The sequence below is a fragment of the Peromyscus leucopus genome, chromosome 9 (genome assembly GCF_004664715.2).
Source record: "Peromyscus leucopus breed LL Stock chromosome 9, UCI_PerLeu_2.1, whole genome shotgun sequence".
Classification (NCBI taxonomy): Eukaryota; Metazoa; Chordata; class Mammalia; order Rodentia; family Cricetidae; genus Peromyscus; species Peromyscus leucopus.
In genome coordinates this window covers 105253519-105272312 of record NC_051070.1, presented here as the reverse complement: position 1 = coordinate 105272312, position 18794 = coordinate 105253519, and the positions used below count along the sequence as shown (strand labels likewise).

General features: G+C 40.1%; 1 protein-coding gene across 3 annotated transcripts in view; it reads right to left on the bottom strand.

Annotated features, from left to right (window-relative positions):
• Nucleotides 1–18794, bottom strand: part of Bmpr1a (bone morphogenetic protein receptor type 1A) — a 110600-nt gene that overhangs the window by 10544 nt on the left and 81262 nt on the right. For all 3 annotated transcript variants that reach the window (XM_037208704.1, XM_028878328.2, XM_028878329.2), the window contains 5 exons: nt 13519–13615; nt 13261–13360; nt 9978–10122; nt 4271–4463; nt 1329–1626 (listed from right to left, as the gene is read on the bottom strand). In XM_037208704.1, coding sequence (XP_037064599.1) covers nt 1329–1626; nt 4271–4463; nt 9978–10122; nt 13261–13360; nt 13519–13615 — 833 coding nt within the window. The remainder of the gene's footprint in view (nt 1–1328; nt 1627–4270; nt 4464–9977; nt 10123–13260; nt 13361–13518; nt 13616–18794) is intronic.

Sequence of the window (18794 nt, the reverse complement as noted above, 5' to 3'; positions counted from 1 at the left end):
TTACCATGGCCCCTGCACAAAGATGACAAATTTGTGAAGCATTAAAAAAGAAAAAGAAAAGATCAGGCGGTGGTGGCGCACACCTTTATTCCCAGCACTCAGGAGGCAGAGGTGGGCAGATCTCTGTGAGTTCTGGGTCAGCCTGGTTCACATAGCATTCCAGACCAGCCAGGGTGATAGAGTGAGTCCCTGCCTCAAAACAAGCCCCATTTATTATTATTTATATGCATGTATGTGCGCCTGCATGAGTTTATGTGTACCAAATGAGTGCAGGTGTCCATGGAAGCCAGATCCCCTGATCTGGGTGCTAGGAACCAAACCCAGGTCCCTGCAAGAATAGTTAGTGCTCTTAACTGCTAAGTCATCTCTTCAGTCCCTCAAGTACTATTTTTATTTTGTGGACTTAAATGAATTCTGAAATGTGAAATGACAACTCCATTCTTAGACTACATTATAACTGCTTCAACAGTTACCTGATTTTTTGAGACAGGGTTTCTCTGTGAACTTTAGCTGTTGTAGAGCTTGCTCTGTAGCCTGCCTCTGCCTCCCAAGTGCTGTGATTAAAGACATGTGCTTCCACTGCCTAGCTCCTGAAATTTTTATAATTCTAATTGTTTTGGAAAATTAACAATATCAAAACAAACTAATTATCTCCCCATATTTGCAGGAGTATAAATTCATATACTATACTGTTCTGAAGCAGTACTATACAATATGCCACAAGTTAGTATGTGGAAACTCCTCTAGGAGGCTCCCTTCTCTAGAAATCCATTATGAAGAAAATACTTATCCAAGTGCTCAAAAGTAGAATAATGTTCATGATAACCGGCCTTCCTTCCTTTCTTTTTCTTTCCCTGACAGGGTATTTCTGAGTAGCCCTGGATGTCCTTGAACTCAGAACTCAGAAATATGCCTGCATCTGCCTCCAGAGTGCTGGGATTAAAGGTGTGCGCCACCACCCAGTTTCACAAATCTTTTTGAATACAGATGATCTGAAGCAAACTTAACGCCCAATAGTTGGGTCACAAGGCACTTATATGTAACATGGACTATCTGAAAAAAGAGCAAGTACAGGTAAACTGAAATAAAAGCATGAAAACCAGGAAATCAATAATTATGTAGAGGCTGGAGATGTGATTTGGTAGCAGTGTGTGCTTAGTATACATAGGATCCTGGGTTCATTCCCAAATATTGCCCAGAAAAGTACAGTGAAATGCAGCTTTGTGAAAAGAAAACAAACACAAACGAAAGACCCCAAAGCAACCCTGAGTATAAACACCCGCCAGATGCCGAAATAATTCCCAAATGTTGAACAAAAAGTCATCTACCTGTTGAATTTAACAGCCAGGCCCAGGTCAGCAATACAGCAACTTCCATTCTTCTTAATTAGGATGTTTTTGCTCTTCAGGTCTCGGTGAGCAATTGCAGGCTTTCCTTGGGTACCATAAATTTCTGTGTGGAGGTGGCACAGACCACAGGCAGCAGAATAAGCTAACTTGAGTAGGGCTCTGGTGTCTAATGTGGCACATTTCAGGAAGTCATAGAGAGATCCATTTTCATGGTAATCAGTAATCAAATACAGCTGAGTCCAGGAGCCAGTGCCTTTAATGTCTGCAGCTATAAAACCTGTTCAGTTAATAAGTTTGAAAGGTTAGCTGTCAGCAGAGGTGCGAGGCAGTTACAGACGCACATTCAGGATACTGGAAATGAACTACTTACCCTGTACAGACAGTACTCTCCTAATTTGACACACAGAATGTTTTGACTGTGTAACCAAAAAAATCATTTCATATGTCACTACGTATTGTAGTGTCACTACAATTGTACAGTAAATTTTTGTGTGTGTTGTGTTTGTGGAGGAGGAAGTCAGGTGGGTGTCAGGTCCCCTAGAGCGGCAGTTACAGGCAGTCATGAGCTTCTTAATGTGGGTGCTGGGAACTGAACTCGGGTCCTCTGTAAGAACAGCATGCACTCCAGCCACTGAGCCATCTCTCTCCAGTCCAAATTCAGAGTATTTTTAAAAACAGGGTTTGCTATGTAGTTCAGGTGACATTCAAACTTGTGATCATCCTGACTCAGCCTCCTAAGTGCTGAGATTACATGCCTGTGCCAACACATACAGCTAATTTGTGATAATCCTAACATTAATCACAAGGGATAATGACGAAGAAGGAGGAGGAGGAGGAGGAGGAGGAGGAGGAGGAGGAGGACGACGACGACTGCACAGGCTGAGCTTGCTGCCAAGGCTACAGAGTGAGACTGAGTCTAAAGAAAATAAAACAAAACCCCACCCCTGAACACCCAAAATCAAAGTTCTTAATTTCAGGTTGGAAAACAGATACTTTAAGTTACATGGGAAACAGGATCTTTGTAGGTGGAATTGTATTTATATGAAGCCATGCACACACAACATAGACTGGGTTCAAATTAGCCGACGAGTGTCCTGTATGATGGAAATGTGGTCACAACACACATAGAAGATATGAAACATAGAAAGGGGGGTTGTCTGTTGTGGAATATTAATCAAAGATGTGTTACATTCTCTTATGCTGTGGAACATTTGTTTAATGATGCAATGATGTGTTGCACTCTCTTATGTTGCATTTGTTTAACTCTGTGAAGCTGTGTTACTTTGCCTGTCTAAAGCACCTGATGCTCTAATAAAGAGCTGGACAGCCAATAGAAAGGTAGGAGAAAGGACAGGTGGGGATGGTGGGCAGAGACAATAAATAAGAGGAGAAATTTGGGAAGAGAGGATCGAGGAGCAAGAAAAATGAGGAGAGGAGGACATCGGGGGCCAGCCACCCACCTACAGAGCAAGCCATGGAGTATAAAGTAAAGAAAGATATATAGAATAGAGAAAGATGCAAGCCCAGAGGCAAAAGATAGACAGGATAATTGAAGTTAAGAAAAGCTGGCTAGAAACAAGCCAAGCTAGGGCCGGGTGTTCAGAAGAATAAGCCTTCATGTATTGATTTGGGAGCTGGGCAGCGGGCTGCCAAGGAGTAAAAAACAACCCACAACAGTTGTCTGTACGTCAAAGAACACTCAAGCTGGCACAGTCAGGAATAAACCCCAGAGAAGGAATGGCCCTGCCAATAGCTTAATTTTAAAATTCTGGATCCTAAAATTAAGAGGGATAATCGGTTGTTTTCCTTCTGTGTGTGGGTGTATACATGTGTATACATGTGAGTGCAAGTGCCTTTGGAGGTCAGGGGACAGCCTTAGGTGGTGTTCCTCTGCTGTCTTATTGGCCCAGAACTTCAACAGATAGGCTAGGCTAGTTGGCCAGAGTGCTCCAGGGATCCACCTGTGTCCACCTTCCATACCTCACCATCAATGTGAGCTTGCACTCTATCACACTTAGCTCTTCATATGTAAGGCTTATTAGGCAACTCCTTCAACAAGAGCCACCTCCTCACTCTGCTTCTGCTGTTTTCCTGTTTTCTTTTTGGGGGGTGGTTTTAGAGACAGGGTTTCTTGGTGTAGCACTGGCTGTCCAGAAATTCACTCTGGAGACCAGGCTGGCCTTGAACTCAAGAAATCCATCTGCCTCAGCCTGGGATTAAAGGCTTGGGCCATCACACCCGGCCATATTTCTGATGTTTTAAGCCACTCAGTTCATGGTAATTTTTTACAGGAGCAATAGGAAATGAGCATAAATGCTGTGCTTGGCAACAGGCAATGGACTTTACAAAGTAAGAGATAGTGCAATAGGAGCTGAAAGAAAACTCAGGAAAACGAGGTCCATTTATACACTCTACTGATCAGGTATCTACATTATTTCACTACTGTATAAATGAGGTAAGGAAGTGAGAGGAAGACATGGGGGCAGATAATACCACGAAGCCACACACGGGGTTCTTCTGCTCACAAAAGCTAAAGGCAGATGCAGTTAAAGTTACACTAGAAAGGGGTTGGAGATTTAGCTCAGTGATAGAGCGCTTGAAGGCCCTGAGTTCAGTCCTCAGCTCCGGGGGCGGAGAGTGGGGGTTACCCTAGAAAAAGTACTGAAGTTCTCTACAAAAGACTTGGCTTCCATTACTATGTACGTTCAATGAACTAGCTTTACTATCCTTTTCAAACCCAATGCTATTTAGAGTAATAAAAAGCTTGCTTGGCATTCAGGATTGTGTTCTAGTTCACTATGAACTCTGCTGGATTTCTTTTACCTACACAAACATTAGAATCCACACGCACATTGCAGGCTCTCCCCGACCCAAACACCCTTGCCAGAATGAGGAACTAAACTAAAGCAAAGGACACTCACCAAGTATATTTTCATGACGCATTAACACCGTCTGGTAGATTTCTGTTTCTCTAAACCAGCTAGCTTCTTCAGTGGTAAAAAATACTTTGACTGCCACTTTTTCGCCACGCCATTTACCCATCCATACTTCTCCATAACGGCCTTTACCAACCTGCCGAACCATCTGAATCTGTTTGGCAATTGTTCGCTGAACCTATACAGGAAAGAAGAAGTACAGTTTTGAGCTCTTTATAAAAAGAATCTATTAAGGCTGACTAAACTGTGATAGGTCAACCCATTAAGAAGGCTGGCATGTCCTAATAGCTCCAATGCAAATATATTAACTCCAATGTTTAAATTTATAGTACTTAAAAGCAGCAATGCATAATGAATACTGAAATCACACACAGCCACCCTTGAGAAGTCTCCTTCCACAGACTTGGGATTTGGTTACTTAATTTCTCTTGGGCAACAGAATAGCAAATGTGTGACCAATAGACTTCACAGATGCTTGTGTACCACAACCTGTCCTTTCTTTTCTGCTCCTGGGAACCCTGCCTCCCACAGACAGAAGTGCTATGTCAACTGTCAATCCTAAATACAAGTTCTATTGCTTATCAGTAGCTGAGCAAGTCCAGAAATAAAACTTCCCAACAGACTCATAGTCATGAGAAATAATAAATATTTTTGTCTTCCAGCCACTGAGTTTAGGGTAAGTTACTATACAAACTATAAATAATTAAACCCTTACCTGAGTCTAGATGATCAGTCCTAGATGATCTGACCCAGCCACAGTTTTCACTATTTACCTACACTTCCCTTATTCCAACTTTCCTTTTTTTAAATTCAATTTTTTTTTCCATACAGCATATTTTGCTCATTCTTTCCCCTCCCCAAATTCCTCCCAGATCCTTTTTGGTTGGAAGTGGGACTATGTGTCTAATTCCTCTTCTCAGTGCTGGGATTTTGTCTTGTTTGAAGCTGTGCATGTTACCATAGTTTATGAGTTCATATGTGTATTGGTCCTGTAGTGTCTGGAAGATAATATGTCCTTGGAGTCATGCACCATTTCTGAATCTTTTGAATGCGAGAGTGATCTGGTTATGACATCTATCGGTCCGTTGATTGCTAGGGTTGACTCAGCTGATCTGGATGACCAGGCAGGTATTCCCTTCCCCTCTCAACACTCCATGTGGATCCCTCTCAAAACGTCCCCAGAGAGAGGAGGAATGGTCTTCAGTGAAGGTTATAGAAATAGCTTTGCTCCCCTGCTAGAACCTCCAAACAAATCCTCAAGCTGTATTCTAACTTTTTGCTATTAATTAATTAATTATGTGTACAGAAGAGGGCGCCAGATCTCATTACAGGTGGTTGTGAGCCACCATGTGGTTGCTGGGAACTGAACTCAGGACCTCTGGAAGAGCAGTCAGTGCTCTTAACCTCTGAGCCATCTCTCCAGCCCCTTGTTTGTTTGTTCTTCAAGACAGGGTTCTCTGTGTAACAGCCCTGGCTTTGCTGTAACTCACTATGTACACCAGGCTGGCCTCAAACTCAGAGATCTGCCTGCCTCTGCCTCCCCAGTGCTTATAATTCACTCAGTTATTCCTCTTAGAGGCTCTTGTTGCAGTCCCAATTTTCTATATAGTGCTGCTTGTCTTACTTTATCATCTTTACTCTCTCTCCCTCTCTCTCTCTCTCTCTCTCTCACTCACTCACTCACTCACTCACTCACTCACTGGCTATACCGGTCCGAATTACAATTTACAATTTTGTCTTTTTATACACCTTCGATTGAATTCTATTCCTGGCTCATAGGCCATAGGTAGAAGTTGGGAATAATACCTGAAGTACATATATACTGTGTCTTTCATTTTCAGACTACTAGTAATTTTAAATGAAAAAGAACATGATGTTCTGGCTGGAAGTGTGTATCTGAGGCTGGAGCTATGCAAAGCTGAAATGGTTTACATCATAAATCACTTAGCATAGACTCTTTCTGTAATTTTTTAAAGTTAGGATTATTCAAGTATAATTTATATATAAAATAAGTGTACATTTTGAAAACTGAGCAGTAAATACTGATAAATGCCTAGTCATCTAATTACCAAAATCTCATTTAAGACTTAGGAATGTTTCCTCCTTTCGTGATGAACTCCTTCTGGCTGTGCTGGCATTCCTTACCTGTTTTGTTCCTGGAGTACTACCTTTTCTGAGTCATGTAAATAGACATACTATTTACAGTTTTCTATATCTGGCTTTTTTTTCCCTCAGCATAAAATGTCTTTGAAATTCATCTCTGTTGTTACTGATTTGTTTCTCCACACTGATGAGTATGTTATTTGTTTATCCATTTGCCAACTTGGTGGGCTTTTAGGCTATTTCTAATTTACTTCTTAGACTATATTTGCTATGAACAGTCACCTTTAGGTCTTTTGTGTAAACACACTTTTAATTTCTCTAGGCCAAAAAGCAGAAATGTTTTACTGTATACACCCTCAGCATGTGGGAGGCAGAGGCAAGTATATCTCTGAGTTTGAGGCTAAAACAAAGTATATACTTAACTTGTTAGTAAACTCTCAACTATTTTTTAAAATGCCTTATCATTTTGCATTTAATCAGCTATGTATAAAATTTCAAGATAATCTATATCCCAGCATTACCCTGGTCAATTTAACCTGCACATTAACAAACACACATTGCAGATGTGTTTGTTTATCTGTCATTCTTTTTTTTTTTTAAGATTTATTTATTTATTATGTATACAATGTTCTGCCTACATGTATGCCTGCCGGCCAGAAGAGGGCACCAGATCTCATTATTGATGGTTTGAGCCACTATGTGGTTGCTGGGAATTGAACTCAGGATCTCTGGAAGAGCAGTCGGTGCTCTTAACCTCTGAGCTATCTCTCCAGCCCCTATCTGTCATTCTTAATCTTAGGGAAGTATCTGTTCAAATCTTTGGTCCACTGAAAAAAATTTGAGCTGTCTTGTTATGGAGCTGTTCAAGTTCTTTGTATTGTCTGTATATTTATCAGATCTACTTAGCCCCTGATTCATCTTTTGATTCTCATCCTTTTTTGTTGTTGCTGCTTTTGGTTTTTGGAACAGGGTTTCCTATGCAGCCCTGGCTGTCCTTGAACTCACAATGATTAGTTTAAAAAATTCTTTTGGAGGTTTTTCTAGTTCAACTTTTATATTTATATCTACCCTCCATTTCAACTTAATTTTGTATACTGAGTGAGGTACAGGAACACATTCACTTTGTAGCAAATGGACACCTGAGGTTTTCTTCTCTGCATCATTTGTTTAACAGACAAGTTATTCAACACTGAAATACTTCAGTACTTTAAACAAATAATGGCCTCATGTAACCTTTTATAACAAAATCTTTTAAAAATCATTGAGGGCACCTGGTGGTGGTGCTGCAAGCCAGCACTCAGGAGACAGAGGCAGGTGGATCTTTGTGAGTTCAAGGCCAGCCTGGTCTACAGAGGGAGTTCCAGGACAGCCAGGACTACACAGAGAAACCCCATCTCAAAAAGCCAAAATAATAAAAATAAATGAAAATAAAAATAAAAAAAAATCAATGATCAATGGCACAATCTTTGATCCCAGCACTCCCAGGCATAGGCAAGCTGATCTCTCTGAATTCATGATCAGCCAGGTCTACATAGACAGCGCCCCCAATAACAACAAACAGTAAAATCAACTGATTGGGTCGGAGAGATGTCTCACTGGTTAAGAGCACTGGCTGCTCTTCTAAAGGGTTTGGGTTCAATTCCCAGCACCTAAGGGTAGCTCACAACAATCTGTAACTCTAGCTTCAGGGGATCAGACACCCTCTTTTGGCCTCTTTGAGTACCAGGCACATAAATGGTTCACAGATATACATGCAGGCAAAAACACCCATGCACATACACTCTTGTATACGTGTCCCTTTCTAGGCTGTGCTCTGTCCCACCAAATATACTATACTAACTAGTGCAGCTCTAAAAGTAAGTTCAGAAGCCATGTGGTTAGTCCTGCATTCTTTTCTAACAACTCAGCTCATCTAGTCCTCTGTATTTTTATAATTCTGTTCATCCATTTCTGTAAAAGTTTACTCTGATTTCTATTTGGACTGAAATGAAACAACCTTTCAGTGTGAGGCAACCTGACATCCTAGTAGTGCTGCCTTCACTTCATAAAAGGCTATATACACCTCCATCTATTTAGGTCTTGAGAATATTTAAGAATTAATATTTAATTCACCAATTCTCCTACTGGAATAAATGCTTCATCCATAAACAGGCTATACACCTCTATCTATTTAGGTCTTAAGAATATTTAAGAATTAATATTTAATTTCAATGATTCTCCTACTGGAATAAATGCTTCATCCTGTTCCAAATCATGGTTCTAACAACCTCTGCTTGAGATACTCTTACAGTAATTTCTTTAAAAAAGTAGAAAACAATGTACTTTAAAAATTCTTAAGAATAAGTAACATGAATAATTAGTATTTCAACAATAATTTCCAATGTACAAATTTTGCAATGATTATTTCAAAAATATTTCATGCTTCTTGATACTATTTTAAATGATATATTTTTTTTCCCCACCGAGACAGGGTTTCTCTGTGTAGCTTTGCACCTTTCTTGGAACTCCCTCTGTAGACCAGGCTGGCCTTGAACTCACAGAGATCCACCTGCCTCTCTGCCTCCCAAGCGCTGGGATTAAAAGCATGTGCCCCACCGCCCGGCTATGATACTATTTCTTAACTTTCAGTTTCCAGACATGTTGCCAGTATATATAAAATCAGTAAAACTGAAATAATGACTTTGTATTCTGCAAACTGACAAGCATTGGTTGCAACAGGCCTGCATGTACCAATCTTGGGATTTTTTTCCATAATCACACTATCTGCATACAAAGATACCTCTACTCTCACCTTTCCAATTCTACCACAGATTACTTTAGATAAATTTTTAAATTGTCATTAAGTATTTACTTTTAATTAATGCTATCAAATAGTTAAAAAAACTACCTGAAAATGTAGCATTGTGATTAGGAGGGTTCCCTCAGAATGCTGTTCTCCATCCACCCATCCACCCGAATTATCTGTAACCTTCTTTAGACCTAAATGTTATACTTCTCTCAGCCAATTAGTTTAGCCTTAAAGATACAAGTAACCTTACACTTGTTTCTTTGTTTAGTTGGTTACTAAAATACTTACAACACCTAGCTGAGGATGGTAGCTCATGCCTGTAACCACAGCATTTAGGAAACAGAAGCAGAGGCAGAAGGATCTCAAGTTCAAGGGTAGCTTGAATTCTACAAGACAACCTTGTCTCAAAAACCAAGTGCTGAGGATGTAGTTTAGTAGTAGAATGTTTGCCTGGCATCCCCAAGGTTCTTAGCTCAATCTCCAGCACCAAAGTGGAAGGGGGAGCGGGAGCTTAGAGCAAATTATGTAGCTACCTTGCACTTACACAGGACTTCATATCCTAACCTTTTATTATTCTAACCTTTTTATGTAAGTATTACTTTTTTCTTACTATGGCTTTATCTTGCTTATCCTATTTTCCTTGGTTCACATTTCTTATTTTTAACCAATTTCATCTTTCATTACTACATGAAAAAATGTGTCTATTGTTTCCTAATCTGCAGTAACTAAGATGCCCACTTATCCGTGACATCACATCTGTATCAATACACCATTTACATCTGTAAAAGGCTTTTAGCTTACCAATAAAGGTAGTCCAGATCCGCTACCAGAGCTTTGTGACTGGTCAATCAGGTCTTTCAATGATTCTCCTACCGGAATAAATGCTTCATCCTGTTCCAAATCACGGTTGTAACGACCTCTGCTTGAGATGCTCTTACAGTAATGTCTTTAAGAAAGTAGAAAACAACCTACATTAAAATGGGAACACTGTGACACTCTGAGCCTCAAGACTTGCCACACCATCATTCCTTCAGGCAGAATCATAGCCTAATCAATCTTCACCACATGAAAAAAATTCTGTTATAGTCCACTAGAAATGGAGTTTATGAGGTAGAATGCTGTGTGCCCCACTAACATGAAGAGATGGCCAGGCGGTGTTGGCATACGCCTTTAATGCCAGCACTCGGGAGGCAGAGCCAGGCAGATCTCTGGGAGTTCAAGGCCAGCCTGGTCTACAGAGAGAGAGAGATCCAAGACAGGCACCAAAACTACACAGAGAAACCCTGTCTCGAAAAACTAAAAAATAACAAAAAACAAACAAACAAAACACATGAAGAGATGGCCACAGTCTATTAGCAAGTGAACACACACACACACACACACACACACACACACACACACACACACACACAGAGCGCAGCAGAGTGTGGCGGCATACATCAATAACCCTGCATTTGGGGGGGGGGCGGGCAGAAGGAATGGGAGTTTAAGGCAACTTGGGCTACAGAACCAAGCCTGGACTATGAAGCGAGCCTTGTCTCAAAAACACCAACACATTCACACATACCTGCCCCTCCCCCGCCCCAGGGGCCAGATGTGGTAGCACTAGGGAGTCAGGCAAGAGGATCCTGAACTCAAGGCCAGCCTGGGCTATGTGGTAAGACTCTATTCCCAAATCAAAGGTAAACAAAACCCCAAAATGCCCCACATGTAACATGGCATCACAGCTGTAAAAAGTATTTCAATTACAAATTTTGACAATGTCTTTAAAAAATATGAAAGGATACTCAGCATAGAAAGTTACTTATCACTTATATGTACAAATACACATACTCTTAAAACTATAACTTTTATCTTTGTGCTAAAACTGTATATGCCTTTAATCCCAGCACTGGAGAGGTATGGGCAGGTTGAGCTCAATGAGTTCAAGGCCAGCCAGGTCTACATAGCAAGTTCTAGGACAGCCCAGCCTATAATCTGCCCTTTCCCAGCTGCATTTAAATTTTTCTCTTTGGTGTTAGAAAGACCGTTAAGATCATGGGCTGCTCTTCCAGAGGACCTGGGTTTAAATCTCAGCAGTCACTTGGTGGCTAACAACCCTTTTGGCCTCCAAGGACACTGCACACATGTGGTACACAGATGTACACGAAGGCAGAACACCCATACATATAAAACAAAAATAAAAAAAATTAGAAAAAAATTACAAATTTTCTCTTTATCACTAATTTTGAACAATATGATTATCATTTTTCTTCATATTTGGTATCTTTAAGAGTTTACTAAACTTTTTAGATGAACGAGTTTCTGGTTTTCATTTAAACTTGAAAAGTCCCTGGTCACTATTTCTTAAACATTTTTCTTCCTGTCCCTTCCTCTCAACTGGGGATTCTGACTATAACTGTACTGGATCATGTCCCACACAACATTCTTTCAGAGCTGAGGAAACAACATGTAAAGCACTTGCCAGGCAAGTGTGAGGACCCGAGTTCAAATCCTCAGAAACCATACAAAGTTGGGCAATGCAGTATCTGTATGTGATTCCAGTGTCCCGACATGGAGATGGCAGGCAGAGACAGAAGAATCCCAGGAGTCTCACTGGCCAGCTAGCCTGCTGTGTCCAGCACTGAACAAGAGAGACTGCATCCAATAAGGGGCTAGGGTTTTGACACAGTGTCTGAAAAACTACAGTGTAGAGTGACTGGAAAAAGTTAACTGATGTCTACCTATGGCATGCACACACGCGCACGCACGCAGTCTTGTTTCATTTCATCTGGCCATATGGCAGACGAAAATACCTCAAATTTTGTAATTTTCATATTATACTTCATATTCTGTGTTTGTTTGTTTGTTTTCTTGACAGGGTTTCTCTGTGTAACAGCTCTGGCTGTCCTGGAACTCAGAGATCTGCCTGCCTCTGACTTCTGAGTGCTGGGATTAAACGCGTGTGTCACCACATCAAGCAAAGAATATTCTTGTTATTTTCTTTTTTAAAAGAGTCATAGAGCTGAGAATGAAGGGGTGCATCTTTAATTCTAACACTTGAGAGGCAAAGGCAGGTGGATCTCCATGAGTTCCAGACCAACCTAGTCTACACAGCAAGTTCAAAGCCAGCCATCATGAGACTATTTCAAAAAACAAAAACTCCAGAAAGCCACGCATATTTCTTTAAAAATTGTATCTATTTTTGTCTCTTCTTTGCTGAACTATACTTTTTGATTTGTAGCTCTTTTTAGAGTGTAAAGCAATCACTTGCAGTAAATATTAGCTGCCAATAGTTCTCATCTGTTCCATCTTCCACCCTCCTGTAGGTTTCTTTGCTACACACTTTTGTTTTTATGCAGTTAACGCTACCTTTACATTGTATTTACTACTTCCTTGCTTGCTTTCAAGCTGAGGTAGACTCAGAAAGATTTTCCAAACTATGCATATGAATATATAGTTCTAGTTTAATCTGGTTCAAATTTATTTCAGTGTAGGGAATAGTCCCAATTTAATTTTTTCTATATAGCAACCTAGTATCAAATCTACTGACTGAATTATCGTTTCTTCTTTTAAAACATTTTATTCATACCACATTGCTGCAGCTAGAACCCAGGCCCTTCTGTGTGTTAGGCAAGTGCTCTACCACTGAGCTACACCCCAGCCCCCTTCCTCCAGATTCTTAAATTTGAAAGCTTCATCATACTGTAAAATTCTTTATATACAGATTTATTTCTGGGATTACAAACCTGTTTCACAGATAATTCCCCAAATTTTTAAATAAGACAGTTACATTATCTAGGAATCTGGTTTAAAAATTCAGACATAACAAAGCTCACTATTCTACAAACAAGAAAGCCATGAGTATCCTTGAACATAAAAGAATGAAGTAGTATCCAAAAAAATTAATTCAAGTTCATCTTTCCTTCTAGAAAAGTCATAACACAGTTGAAAAGCTGTAACCAGAGAATATAAATTAATGATTCTGAATTGCATACAACAGTCAGTGTTTTTTACCTGTTAGCTTAGAAATAAAACAAAGAAAAAACGATTGCCAATATACAATAATTAACAAGGTATTTTATATAAAACAGTATGTTCTTACTTGTAACAAAAGCAGCTGGAGAAGATGATCATAGCGATTATACAGACAGCCATGGAAGTGAGCACAACCAGCCATCGGATGCTGCCATCAAAGAACGGACCTGAGAAGGGAAGTCAGCAATGAAGCAAGTATAGTATTTTTCTGCTGCATCTTACAAAGGGAGAGAACGGCTTACAACACTGAGTTCTGGGTAGCTCCGTTATTGTTCAAGACAAAGAAGTCAGGAGGATCATGCCCGACTTCTCTGGGCTGACCTACCTATAACCACAGGGGGCAGTGTAGGCTGCAGATACTGGTTGCACAGATTGGTCCGACAACATTCTATTGTCCTGCGTAGCTGTGCTTTTGGTGAATCCTTCAAGAAAAGTAAAGGTAAAATTAAAGGACTTGACATATTAAATTTGAGTATGGATAGTTTAATATTGGTAAATATAATTTATAATTCACTCAGAGAAAAGAATCTCCAAACCTTACATTAAAAAAAAAAAAATTAGCCAGGCATGGTTGCTCATACCCTTAATTCCAGCACTTGGGGACTCGGAAGGCGGAAGGCAGAGGCAGGTAAATCTCTGTGAGTTTTGGGCCAGCCTGGTCTACACATCGAGTTCCAGGACTGTCAGGGCTGTTACACAGAGAAACCCTGTCTTGAAAAGCAAAACAACAAAAATATTACTGAAAATTTAATTTTTTGTGTGTGAAAATAAGATTGTGAGACAATTTTCCTTAAGACCATATAGGTGGATAAAGATACTAGATTATAAATTATAGGGGAACAAAGAATTTTAGTAATTTTTACCTTTAAAAAATGTGGGAATGTTTAAATTACCATTCAGCTAGCTGCTTTTCGTTTTAAAAAGTAATTATCTGCTAGAAAACATTACTTATTATTATTATTACTAATGTGATTGTATTTTTCAGACAAGTTTATGATTCCAATAAAATACTATGTTTTCTAGCAGATAAACATTCCCACATTTTTTAAAGGTAAAACTACAGAGCTGGGCAGTGGTGGCGCACGCCTTTAATCCCAGCACTCGGGAGGCAGAGGCAGGCGGATCTCTGTGAGTTCGAGGCCAGCCTGGTCTCCAAAGCGAGTTCCAGGAAAGGCGCAAAGCTACACAGAGAAACCCTGTCTCGAAAAACCAAAAAAAAAAGATCCAACTACAAAGCAGAGGGTATTCTCATCAATTTGGGGTAGGGTGCTGGCTAAGGGAGGTGGTTATGGACACCAACCAGGTAGAAAGTATGTCCTAAACTTCGGAAAACAAGTGCAAAAGCTTCAGTCATGGAAGCAGATGTCAGGGACTACGTGTTGACATTCCAGTGCTGCCCAGGTGAAATGCCACTCTGAACCAATAGGAATAGAAAGAGCCTGTCCATTATTACGAAGGTAGCAAGAATGTAAGCAGAAATTAACTATGTTATTCTTAAATATCAGATGGTCAGAAGGGAAATGCCTCAGTATAATCAGGTGTTACTTTTAAAAAGGTGACCAAGAGTCTATGGCTTGAAATCCCATCTGGGAAGACAGTCCACAACATTCAGAAATTTTCAAATATATGTATATATTTTTAAGAAAAAAATTTCCAAATGAATAAATTCTACATTTCAACTGATTTTAAGATAATTTTTCCTTTGAAGTTATCATAAAGAGAAAAGAGATATGATAGGGTTTATACTGCAAACTTTGAAATGATCCCGTCTCTAGAGAAAATTAGCATGAAGGAAAGAAAGACTGTATAACTGAAGATGAATCAATGAAGTGCCAAGCACTGAGTCCCCGGAATGTGGAAGGAGGACAGCTTTGCAGAAGATAAAGTGACTGTAAACAAACAAAGACATCTTTGGCAATCCTGGGAGAAAGATCTCTAAACCATGGACTATTGCCCACTAATCACACATAATGGAAGATGAAGACCAATCTTCAATTCCTCTTTTGTCTCTGTCTTCTCTGTCAAGGACGACTACCAGAAGGAAAGCAGACTGCACCAACGTTCCAAAGCCATGAGGGCACAGCTTCTAACTGGAGAGCGAGGAAGAGGGGACACTTCCAAGTGTGAACTGCAAGGACAGGTCTACCTTGTGAGATTCTGCACAGTGAGTGGGAAACTAGACAGCCACACATCCTATGACTTCATTTAAAGGAAACAGAGTTTTCCCAACAGACAGAAGGCAGCATGGTATAATAAAAATAAGAAAGAAAGAATCAGCATAAACTCTACCTAGCTTTGTAGTTACTCACTTTATAACCTTCAGTAGCTAACTTCTCTTTAGTTTCCTCTGGAAATCACTGGATTAAACAGTTTTGCCTTACAGAATAACCATGAGGCAACAAGAAGGAATGTACCAAATTCGTTACAAACTAAATGTAAGTAGAAAATATTCAATAAATTGATTTCTTCTTCCTCTGGTGAGTATGACATGAATTCCAGGCGAGAGTCTTGACTAAGCCAAAAAAACCCCTTGGGCAGCCAGCCCTTCAAGAGCTGATTTGAGCTGTTACCACAAATAAGCAACCAGCAGCAGACATGTGTAAGAACCATCCTTCTTACACAGGTTACAACAAAAAAAGGCAGTATCTAGATTTCGGAATGCGGGACACATCTTTGCCTTCCCATTCCCCATTTTCCACCCAACTCCCTTTACTATTTGTAGACTAAGGTAGGGAATAAAAAATCTTAGAGGACTGAAAGGGAGGGGAGCCTGGAGATATGCCTCAGCAGTTAAGACCACTGGATGCTCTTCCAGGACTCAGGTTCGATTCCTAGTACCCACATGGTTGTTCACAACCGTCTGTAACTCCAGTTTCAGAGGATCTGACACCCTCTTCTGGCCACATTGGGTACCAGGCATGTATACAGTGCACAGACATACATGCAGACAAAACACCTATACACATAAAAAATAAAGTAATTAAAATCCCAGAGAATAATTTATTTGGCAGCTATAAAAAGGAAGAGTCTGGCTTAAGTAAACGCTGTATGTTTGGGCAGAAGAGAGTACTCAGAATGCACTGAAGCTGAGTCAAGGAACAGGGTGAGGGTTCTGAAGACAATTCCTCACACGAATGACAAGAACAAGGGCAACAGAACCATCCTAGTAGAGTGAGGTAGCAAGAACATGAAGTATGTAGTAATTAATCATTTACACGTGCTTTTACCTATACCTAGCACTGAGAAGATGTCAAGAGTAAGATCAAGAGGCTAGCCCTGAGGATCAGGAGTAGTTCATGATAGTGACTGTGTTGTTAGTTTTATGACATATAGTGACAGTTTTATGTCTTATGTCAACCTCATACGAGCTAAGGTCATCTGAGAGAAGAGAACCTCAATTAAGAAAATTTCTCCAGGCTGGGCGGTGGTGGCTCACAGCTTTAATCCCAGCACTCGGGAGGCAGAGGCAGGCAGATCTCTGTGAGTTCGAGGCACAAAGCTACACAGAGAAACCCTGTCTCGGAAAAAAGAAAAAACAATTTTCTCCATAAGCCTGTGCTGAAGGCAAGCCTGCAGGGGCATTTCCTTAATTAGTGATTGATGAAGCAGGGCGCAGCCCATGGTCGGTGGTGCCATTCCTGGGCTGGTGGTTCTGGGTTCATTAGAAAGCAGGCTGAGCAAACCAGGGGAAGCAAGGCAGTAAGCAGCACCTTTCCATGGTATCTGCATCAGCTCCTGGCTCCAGGTTCCTGTCCTGGCTTCCTTCAGTGACAAACTACAATGTGGAAGTATAAGCCATATAAACCCTTTTCTCCCCAACTTGCTTTTTGGCCACGGTGTTTCACTGAAGCAGTAGTAACGCTAACTAAGGTAAGTGATGCTTATAAAATATAGAGAAGCTAGAAAAGTACTTGTTAAACTCCTTAAGTAAGATTTTACTTTTCAGGTGTGTTTTTCCTTCCTTCCTTCCCTTTCTCCCCTTCCTCCCTACCTGCCTGCCTGGAACTTACAATGTAGAAGAGGCTGGCTTCAAACTCAGAGATCTTGTCTCCTGAGTGCTGGGATTAATGGCATGTGCCACCAAAGCCAGCTTAAGTAAAAATTTAAAATCATATACACTCCCGTATTTTAGGATGGCAGCTAAAGTTTTCACCATAAATTTACGCACAGCCAAGAATGTATTAATACATCATTCCTTGGTATACTAAATAGAAAATAAACATAGCAATTTGATACCAATTGTCTTTTTTATTTTCTTTCTCGAGGCAGGATCTCACTATGTAACACTGGAGGGCCTCAAACTCAGAGATCCACCTGTCTCTGCCTAAGTGCTAGGATTAAAGGTGGGTGCCATCACTTCCAGATAATTATCAGACCTTAAACATATAAATGAATAAATGCTTCTTTTAACAACTATAATTTTTTAAAGAATCCATTTATTTTGTATACAGTATTCTGCCTGCATGCCAGAAGAGGGCACCAGATCTCATTATAGATGGTTGTGAGCCACCACGTGGTTGCTGGGAATTGAACTCAGGACTGTTGGAAGAGCAGCCAGTGCTCTTAACCTCTGAGCTATATCTTTCCACCCCTAACAACTAGAAATTTTATACTGGAACTCATTCCCACACTAATTATGCATCAACATATTTTTAACAAGTAATTCACCACATCAAAATAAGTGTATTTAAATTTTATTTGACTATTTTTATACATTAAGGCTAATTTACTATTGCTATATCACAGTTAGGCCTTTAATATAACATTAACATAAGAAAATGCATTTCTTGATAGGGTAAACAGGATTTGAAAACTTGGCACTCAATTCATTTGATAATATCACTCATTGCTATTATAGTTTTTAGCATTAACTTCATTACTATTTTTCTTGTCTTCCTCCCTTTGATAATTAGTGATTTAATTTAAAGCAAGAGGTTAAAAAACAAATAGCTAAGCCTGACAACCTGAGTTAGATGCCTGACACCCACACGGGGGAAGGAGACATGATTCAACATGTGTCCTCTGATTTCAACATATAAGCTATGGAGCACACTCTCTAAACTAATGCAGACTCCAAACAAAAAACCTGACAGCCACCTAACATGCCAACATATTTGATATGCCCAGGTCCCTTTCGCTGGTGATTTCATGTCTAAGCACAGCACTATGTAGAATTTTCAGATTCTGACGTGCCAGGTCTGGGATTTGTTAACTAGAACGGTCATTGTGAAGGGAAGAAGAAAAGGGGCTTGAGAAGCTCTGTTAGGAAGAGTACTTAACAAAGAAACTAATCAAGTGTAGCATCTTAACACTATGTCCGAGATACTACCGTGTGACAGTCTGTGCACACCTAGGGATATGCTACAGCCTGATACTGCTCACGATGTGGTAAATGCTAACATTTACTAAGCCCTTACTATGTCATTTCATTGATATAAAATTTCACTGCCCTTAAGAGGAAGCACATGAGTTTGGACAGATAGTTAGGCTTGAGAACTAATTTATACTAAATTTGGGTCAACTTAGTCTAGAAGTCCACAAGATACTTGTTAATGCTGTTTTAGCTAAGAGCTTTGTAACCACTGCTCCTCAAAAGTGGTT